The 10000-nt window shown below is 45.6% G+C and overlaps 1 protein-coding gene across 1 annotated transcript in view; it reads right to left on the minus strand.

Moving 5' to 3' along the window:
- The window catches only part of LOC133132852 (1,4-alpha-glucan-branching enzyme-like), a 182456-nt gene that overhangs the window by 142915 nt on the left and 29541 nt on the right, over positions 1 to 10000 (minus strand). Inside the window, exon 3 of the mRNA XM_061248622.1 lies at positions 1172 to 1287. Coding sequence (XP_061104606.1) covers positions 1172 to 1287 — 116 coding nt within the window. The remainder of the gene's footprint in view (positions 1 to 1171; positions 1288 to 10000) is intronic.

Consider the following 10000-nt stretch of genomic DNA (forward strand, 5'->3'; position numbering starts at 1 on the left):
GGGTTAGGGAGGGGGAGAGGGTGAGAGGGAGAAAGAGAGAGAGAGGGAGGGGGAGAGGGAGAGAGGGAGAAAAAGAGAGAGGGAGAGAGAGAAATAGAGAGAGGGTGAGAGAAAGAGAGAGACAGAGAGGGAGGGAGGGGAGTGGGAGAAAGGTAGAGAAAGAGACAAAGAGAGAGAGAGGGGGTAATTCTCAGGAATTTGGCTCACGTCCTGAGGAGGGTTGCAGAATTGATTCTCAGGTAGGAACATTTCTTTGTGCTCTGAACAAGGTACTTACCCTGAAAATATTTTTACATATTCGCTCAATATGTCCAGCAAATCGATAATATTTACACTTATGACTTGAGGCCCTGTCCGTCCGTTATCGAACCTGAGTAGGGTCGCAGGGGGTGCTGGAACATATCCCAGCATGCATTGTGAGAGAGGCACAGGTCCATCGCAGGGCACACGCACCATTCGCTCACACACTCACACCTTGTTCCGGTGAGGCGACAGTGCTATCCACTGCACCAGCGCGCCGCCCTTTAGGCCCACATCTAAATACATTACTGAAAAATAACAACGGTGAATCAAATAGCACTAGTTCTATAGTACTGTTACTATAGTTCTAGTGCTATTGTTATTATTAAGCACTTATGTTAAGATTACAATGATCACAATGATAAATACTATCATATGCCTGCGCTACTCAACTCCACCTCCTGCAGGTGTCTGCTCCTCCCGTGCGCTGCAGCACCTGATTTTACTCATTATTTTACCTGCTTGGTTCAGATAATAAGCTCATTTGTGAAATCAGGCGGTGTTGCGCACGGTTGAAGCGAAAGACACTGCAGGCACTGCGGCCCGCAGGATGTGGAGTTGAGCAGCGCTGTCATAGGCTATCACTGCTCTGCCCAATCATGTGCCTTATTTCAGGTTTTCATTCCAACCAATCGCTACATCTGCTGACTTTCAGAGAGGAGGCAACTAAGTGTCAGTTGGTGGGTTGGAATGAAACATGAATACTCCTGGCCCTCTGGCCTATCATGATCAATCATTCACCGATAGAAATTATGCACAGGCTGTTGTGGTCTGCTGTCCACCGCCGTCAGGTCTACAGAGAGCTGATGCAGGGTCTGTTTGTGCGGTTAACGAGGGACTGACACGGCGGTCGTGTAAACGGAGGGAGTACCTTCAGCTTGGACTCGTGTGGGACGGCTGGAGACTTGTCCTTTTTCGGCGGGAGGTACAGTTCCCACTTCCCATGCTCTTTCTTGGTGTAGGGGTGTGAGGTAGGGTCCCAGTTATCTGTTCAAAAACAGGAAATGGTATCGGGTTTTAGGCACGATTAGGCTTCTCAGACTTGGGCACATTAACCCTCATGTGGTGATCGGGTCAAATCAGTTTTTAATTTTCACTGAAAGAAAAATGTTATTTTTAAAGTAGGAGCCAAAAGTAGGTGCTGTGAAACCAGCTTAGAAATTGAGTTGGTCAACCTGGTCATAAACTGGTCAAGCTGGGAATGCGCTAGTCAACCAGCATGACTAAATTGGTCATAAACTGGTCTAGCTGGGAATGCACTAGTCAACCAGCATGACTAAGCTGGTCATAAGCTGGTCTAGCTGGGAATGCACTAGTCAACCAGCATGACTAAACTGGTCATAAACTGGTCTAGCTGGGAATGCACTAGTCAACCAGCATGACTAAGCTGGTCATAAGCTGGTCAATCTGGGAATGCGCTAGTCAACCAGCATGACTAAACTGGTCATAAACTGGTCTAGCTGGGAATGCACTAGTCAACCAGCATGACTAAGCTGGTCATAAGCTGGTCAAGCTGGGAATGCGCTAGTCAACCAGCATGACTAAACTGGTCATAAACTGGTCTAGCTGGGAATGCACTAGTCAACCAGCATGACTAAGCTGGTCATAAGCTGATCTAGCAGGGTATGAGCTGGTCAAATCAAATCAAGCTGGGAGCTTGTTTGAACCGGTCAACCAACTAAACCACGTTGAGCGGGGCGCCGGTCTGAACGCGTCAACAAGCCACAAGCTGTATCGAAACTTAGCTTGGGCTGTGTTTTACCGCAGGGAACGCCAAATCGGGACGGGTGTTTAACACACTAACTCTGCTAACTTCCACCCTCCTCCCTCGACTTCACGCCCACGGCAACTTCAAGAAGTTTCCAGAAGCGCAGCCGCCGCCGTCTCAGGCGCCCCAGTTAAAGACGCCTAATTATCCCCAGGCTTGGGCCTGCTCGCGCGCGGCCTGCATGTAAATGCTCCCGCCCCAACCCCGCCATGTGTACACTGTAGGCCCCGGCCTACGCCAATTACAGGCACACTTATCCCAGTCGAGCACAGACTCAGCTCCCTTCCCCTTTATACGTATGCAAATGTGTCCCGTCTTCCCTCCCCTCGCGCAGAAAACGGAAAGGCGCGTCGCGTGGAGAGACAGAAATTCGGCTGGGAAAGCTAGGCGCAGACACCTGCAGGCACAATTAGGCTACCCGTGTTGACAATGATCACTCACTAAGCTCGGTGACTGGGTCCTTTGCCGAAAGTTGAATTGTTTAATCCCGGCATTGTGCTACGAGAGCTCGGCACAATACCTTGACAAGCTGCTAGCTCCGGGCCCTGTATCCCTGTTAACATTGTAATTAAGTTATCACGAAAAACACTACGGGAAATAACACCGTTAAAATGGCTTCTGATTTATTATAAACGCAGGAGGAAGTAGGCCAGAACGATCAGGTACAATAAGAATACAATTATAATACTGTGCACTTAAAGGAGTTACATTTTTTTTTTTTCTACAGAAACAACGTGGGGAAGGAAACTGTTGTGGCTCGGCCTATGTGCCACAAAAGAGCCAATTTTAGACATTACCATGACAACGAATGCAAAAGACATGAAATGAACGTGCTCAGTAACACTTGAACTATACTGAGTATGTAGTCATAAACATGAAAAACTCCAAACTGAGCCAGCCGTGACTGCGTTTCAGCTCATAACAAGACTTTCAGATAATGAATGCAATTCATTAAAAGATTTCTAAATAATACACAAAGTACACATTACTCTATTAGATGGTGAATGAGATCCACAGGCACAGTGTTGATCATTTACATATATTTTTTCTTTCACTGCACTGAATATCCTATGACCTATGACCAGACATAACCACGCCTTTGAGGCACTGATTTATGATTTATGCTTTAGGGCAGGGTTTCCCCAACCGCATTCCTGGAGATCTACTACATCCTGTAGGTTTTTATTTCAAACCTAATTTGGTTCACCTGATTCTACTTGGGTTGGAGTGAAAACCTACAGGACGGTAGATCTCCAGGAACAGGGTTGGGCAGCCCTGCTCTAGCTGTTGAATGAGGTGTGCTTTGTTAGGGTTGGAGTGAAAACCTACAGGACGGTAGATCTCCAGGAACAGGGTTGGGCAGCCCTGCTCTAGCTGTTGAATGAGGAGTGCTTTGTTAGGGTTGGAGTGAAAACCTACAGGACGGTAGACCTCCAGGAACAGGGTTGGGCAGCCCTGCTCTAGCTGTTGAATGAGGAGTGCTTTGTTAGGGTTGGAGTGAAAACCTACAGGATGGTAGATCTCCAGGAACAGGGATGGGCAGCCCTGTTTTAGACTAACTTGTAATGTTAAAAAGTTACCTCACAGTAAACATAACATTAAACATTCTGATCATGCTACTTCTCTCCTCACTGAAAATGGAAAATAAAAAACTATAATAAAAGTTCTGGGATATTCTGTTTTTGTACCTTGTCAAACTACAGTATCTTCTTTCCCATCATGCTTTGTGTCAATGAAATGTTGTGCATAAATATTGGTTTGTCGCATTCTTGTTATTTCACAAAGACGATTTTTGGAATAGCTATGATGACGTTAATTTAGCTTGTGTGAAAGCAGGAGTAATTGGCACGGAAACGGGGCTTGCATAAGCTCTTATTCTTTGAAACTACAAAAAAGGAGCGTTTCTGAATGATGTTTTTTTCCATGCGATCGCTCTCCGATTCCACCACAGAAAGGCAACCAAAGAGAATCTAATTTCCAAAATATAATTTCGCCCCCCGCCACCCCCTTCCTTCAGGTCGAAGCGACCTGCACTTCGATTGGCCGTTCTGTGACGTTTTGTCCCATTTAATCTTCAGGAGGCACAGACGGCAATGGCCTCAAAGATAATTGCCTGCAAGGATAATGATCCCGCTAATGATTCAGAGCCTTAAATCACGGGGACACGGGCGGGACTGGCGCCCCAAAGGTCTCAGCGGTTGGGCTGTAAGTGCGGGCGCAAACCTGGAGCTCTGAAGACAATTTTACAGACATTGTGCTGGTGTTAGGGGTGTGTGGTTTGAGGGAACTGCTTCCCTGTGGAAAATTAAAACCGGTTTAAACCAGTTTATGCCGGTCAAGCTGGTTTACACGTGTTTTCAACACTTCTAGCTGGTGGACCAGCAGTTCCAAGCATATAGTTAGCAGCCAATCCATTTATCCTCCTGCTTACTCTCACAGCTTAACCAGCTTTAACCAGCTTTGACCAGTTATGACCAGTTATGACCAGCTGTCACCAGCTACGGACCAGCTATAACTAGTTATGACCAGAATCCCAGGTGATATTACGAGGTGTTTGCTGGAATTTTCTTAGGGTTTATATAATTTCCATACTGTAGATTATGTCTTGAGCCTGAATGCAACAGAGATAAACAAAGAATACATTTTTACAATCTCTCTGGTCCTTCCTTTCGATCAGATCATTTTAGTCTCAGTTTTTTCCCCCCCGATAGATCATACAGGATAAAGGATTGCTACTTTTTTTAACCGGTCTGCATGATTACGTTCGATTTTCACCCCTGTCCATAAAATCTATCTGCCCTGTCTCCGGGCAGACAAGTGTGGCCTTGCTCCAGACGCAGGCACGCTGGAACTGGCCGAAGGGGATATTGTTTTTGAGATTGCTTTTGGGAAAGATGAAAGCTGTCCACTCTCAGTAAAGATTTTTTTTTCCCCCCCCCTCTGCTTGTTTCTTTTTCTATAAATACCAATATATAGAACCAAAACTGGCATCTGAAGATTGAGAAGTGGGGAAGAGAGGATATTTGGATACTAATGCAGCGTGTAGTGGCAGATACTGGAGATAGAAAAGGAGAATATTTCTGGAATACATGCAGCCGATCTCGTCCACACTTTGCTTATTATAGTGCACTTAGTTTTCATAAAGCACCTCTTCACCAAGCTCACTGGAATGCTGAAGTGCACCCTGCTCTGTCTTTGCATGTAATAACTTCAGACACTCATACCATATTATAATCACGGGGGATTTGTTTTTAGCAACGATTTTATATCTACAGTATATTATGAATAATGAATTATATATACATAAATTATAGACTAATGTATTTTCCTTTGTGTGTGTGTGTGTGTGTGCGTGTGTATGTATATGTGTGCATGTGTGCGTGAGAGTGTGTGTATGTGTGTGCGTGTCTGTGGGTGCAGGTGCATGAGTGTGCGTATTTGTGTGTGTGTGTGTGTGTGTGTGCGTGTGTGTGTGTATGTGTGTGGGTGCGTGCGCATGTGCATGTGTGCAAATGTATTCATGTCTGTGTGTGTGTGTGTGTGTGTGTGTGTGCGTGCATTAAAGCCATAATTTGCACATGCGTAAACGTGAACAAACAAGGAACAAACACGTTTCTCTGGGATTGAGAATCAGCCTGCCTCCAGTGGGTTAATGATGAAGAGGGAAGCGCTAAAACGGCCCTGGATAGTAAACTAATCTGAGGTTCCTGCAGGAGGAGGTCAGGGAGATTACGGCAGCTCTTTCTGGGGTTGTGTTACAGACACTCTCTCTCCCATTTGTATGTATATCTCCCTTTTTCGCAGTACAGATCTGAGAAAAAGATTTAAGGGGGGGGGACTGCATTATTCATGGCACCTGCGCGCCCTTCATGAGCAGCCAGTTCCTCGCTCTGAAATTGAAACCAAATAATACGAGTCCGTGTCCAAACGCAATCTCTCGCAGGAGAGGAATCTGGAGCTTACACTACGCCTGCCTCCAGCTTTCTGCGTAAGATAATTAAAGATGAGGAAGGGAGAGAGAGAGAGAGAGGGGGGGGAGGGAGAAAGAGAGGGAGGGAGAGACGGGGAGGGAAAGAGAGGGAGGGAGAGAGGGAGAAGAAGGGAGAGAGAGAGGAGGAGGGATGGAGATATGGAGGGGGGAGGGAGAGAGGATGGTGAGGGATAGAGAGGGAGAGGGAGAGATAGAGAGATAGAGAGAGGAGGAAGAGAAAGAGGGAGAGAGGAACAGAGAGAGGGAGGGAGAGAAAGAGGGACAGAGAGGGAGAGAGACAGGGAGGGATAGAGGGAGAGAGTGAGATATAGGAGGGATACAGAGTCAGAGAGTGAGAGATGGGAGATAGAGAGAATATATGATGGTCGAGGGAAGGAGAGGGCGGGGGGAGGGGGAGGGGAGTGTTTCAGGAATATGAAGGGGATAATAAGGAGTGTGACCCGCTACATTTTATTAGGATATCAAACGGCTTCACACTGCAGCGGGGTCTGGTAAACAGCATTATCCTGCAGAGAAATCGCTCTGGCCTCCTGACATCATTTCAGGAAGCGCTGCCTGTCAGTGCCGGTAGCCCAGTGGAGACGCGGACACCTGTGAATCCTTCCTGTCTGAGAACAGGCCTCTACTGTACGCAAGCTACAATCTCAATATACACGCCTCTACCATACGCTAGCTACAATTTCTATATACACACCTCTACTGTACGCTAACTACAATCTCAATATACACGCCTCTACCGTACGCTAGCTACAATCTCAATATACATGCCTCTACCATACGCTAGCTACAATTTCTATATACACACCTCTACTGTACGCTAGCTACAATCTCAATATACATGCCTCTACCGTACGCTAGGTACAATCTCAATATACATGCATCTACCATATGCTAGCTACAATCTCAATATACACGCTTCTACCGTACGCTAGGTACAATCTCAATATACAGGCCTCGACCGTATGATAGCTACAATCTCTATATACACGCCTCTACTGTACGCTAGCTACAATCTCAATATACATGCCTCTACCGTACGCTAGCTACAATACACACCTCGACTATACGCTAGCTACAATCTCAATATACACGACAATCTCTATGTAGACCATGGTGTCTCTCTGCGGCTGTAGCTTAGTGTTCATATAACTTCTGCTCATATCAGAAGATAAAAATCAGGGGCCTAGTCTATAATTTTGCTCCCACTCTTAAATTGCTGTCTTGGAAATTTACCTGGTTATCGATATGAATAGGGCAGCATACAGCACATCTTATAGCATAATGACCTATGATTGTACCAGGCCAGGAAAGTGCTTTGTTCCAATACTGTGATTTATGTATGTTTTTAAACACTAAAATGATTCTGAAAGGGTCTTCATTTGATGAAAAAACTGTATAAATATTTCAACAAAAAGTCTGAGCTCTACTTTACTTTCATTCATTCTCACTTCACCACCTGAAGTCAGACAACAAAATGTTCTGCTATCAAGCCTTTATCAGTGTGATTGAGGCACCTAACACTTTACAATGCAACTAAATCAAGAAGAAACAGACTCATTCTTGTTCACAGTTAGAATACAGATCAACATTTTCAAGTTCACAAGCCATAAGACGCACAGCTTCATGCCAAAGATAATCCTGGTTCCCATCCCCATGGTTATTGACATTAACTATCAAATATATGTGAGTGTTATTTTCATCCTTTACAATGCAGTTTGAAGAGCGAAACCATCGCCCCAGAATGGAACTGTGTTTACGGAAAAAATAAGAGAGAGAGAGAGATCGAGAGACAGACAGAGAGACAGGCAGAAATACAGACAGACGGAAAGAGAGAGACAGAGAGAGAGAGAGCGATATATATATATATGCTTTGGCAATACAAACTGTAATGCTCTGTCATGCCAATAAAGCAACTTGAACTGAAAAAAATTGAATTGAGTGAGAGAGAGCGAGAGACAGAGAGAGAGACACAGAGCGAGAGAGAGCGAGAGAGAAAGAGAGAGCGTGAGAGAGAAATAGAGGGAGGAGAAAGTTACAGAGGCCAGAGTCTCACGGGGCATCAGCTTCATGCTGAGAACAAACAAGTAAATGTGATTAGGGAACAAACACATGCACCTTCTGCTTGGCCAGAGAGAGCGTTTCACACCCGAGAGAGGACCGCGGGGGAGAGGCAAACAGCCCGATTGGGGCATTATCCCCACGGCGTTCCCTCTTCTGCCCAGCCTTCCCGCAGGGCAGGCAGGATCGGGAATTTTATCGGAGGCAGGAAAAAAAGTGCTGAAGACTTAGGGAGCTGCTGAGAGCGGCCATTTTACAGCTTTGAGCCGGAGCTGCTCTCACCCAGGACTCTCAGAAATACAGACGTGAAAAGAGCCTAAAAAGGTACAAATGCTTGTCGCTGGGGCGGTACCCTGTAGGTGCATAAAGTTGTACCCCTAGCCAGCAATATATAATGAATCTGCTCCGAAAAATTGAGTTATTTGGACCCAAAGAGAACATTATTGTACTTTCAGGGTGCATTCGGGAAACAAAAGTGTACCTCAACTGTCACTTTATTTCAGAGACTGTGGCAAGAGCAGATTGTGTGCCACACTGCTCAGAGTTTAGTGAACACTGTAAATGACTCATTTTACAATGGCTCTGTAGCTGCTGAATGAAAAGGTACTTTCTGAGCAGTATGGCTACTTCTCCACAGTCCACATGTCAAACGGGGTGAAATTAGGCATGGCCCTCCATTTCAGTGAATCCATAAGTTCATTAAAATCTAGGTTTCAAGTAGCTTGATGAGAAGAAATCTTTGTTATTGCAACACTCTGTTTTTTACAGTTAGATTTGGACATTGCTTTCTATGGAGTAATGAAGCCCCCTCACCTTTGGGGGTTTATAAAATTCTCTGTACGCTTTAGAACGATGTGTTTCTGCACTATTATTGAACTAGTCTAGTGACATTTCACAAGTATTGTTAAAAACCGCAGAGGAACTACGGCTGAAAATTAGCCTTCGAGCCAACCACTGCAATGTGCTGATAGCACCAGGATCTTTGCTGAAATGTGTACACTGTTCCTGCTTGTGCAGGAGCATAGATGGCTTTTTTTGTGCAAAGTTCCCTGTTCACTGTGAAACTTATTAAAATCTTAAGAAAGCGTGGCATCGTTGAAGTGTTTGCTCCAGTCTTGTCTCGCACTTCTCATCCACACATTATGTTATTATAAGATTTTGCGAGACAACATTGTCGGATTATATTTATGGCTTTTTATTTTACTTATGAAACTCCCCATCAGGCGGTGGCCATAGACTGCAGAAAGAAATGTGACGGCTGTGAAATCATCCACTGACAATCCATGGGTTTGTGAAAAGTGTTTTGTAATCACGGAAGTTAAGTTTTCGGGTGCCGCTATCTTGTACAGATTGGAGCCTGAGGCTGTGCAGTAGGGAAGGCAGGGAGCCCTTATATGGGGCTACGGGTCCATCCAGCTCTCCCACTAAGGGTGTGATGCAAACTGCCCTTGATTCATCACAAAGCTTTGCCATAACTTGAGAAATCGGCACAGAGAAAAAACACCTGGCTGAAACACCTGTGCTGGAGCCAACCACAGTGGGGCTAGTGAGCAGCGTTTCTCTATAAGACCAGGAAGAGAGCTTCAAAAACAATGGCCAGTTTTGGGTGCTTGGCTCATATACATCAGAGGAAAAGAGGGCGTGGCTCTGCTATTGCAATACATTGGCATTTGTGCAGACGCTCCTATCCAGAGTGACGTACAGTTGATTAGACTAAGCAGGAGACAACCCTCCCCTAGAGCAATGCAGGGTTAAGGGCCTTGCTCAAGGGCCCAACGGCTGTGCGGATCTTATTGTGGCTGCACCGGGATTCGAACCACCGACCGTGTGTGTCCCAGTCATTTACCTTAACCACTACGCTACAGGCCGCCCTCTACGCTATA

This window comes from Conger conger, chromosome 7 (assembly GCF_963514075.1).
Source record: "Conger conger chromosome 7, fConCon1.1, whole genome shotgun sequence".
Classification (NCBI taxonomy): domain Eukaryota; kingdom Metazoa; phylum Chordata; class Actinopteri; order Anguilliformes; family Congridae; genus Conger; species Conger conger.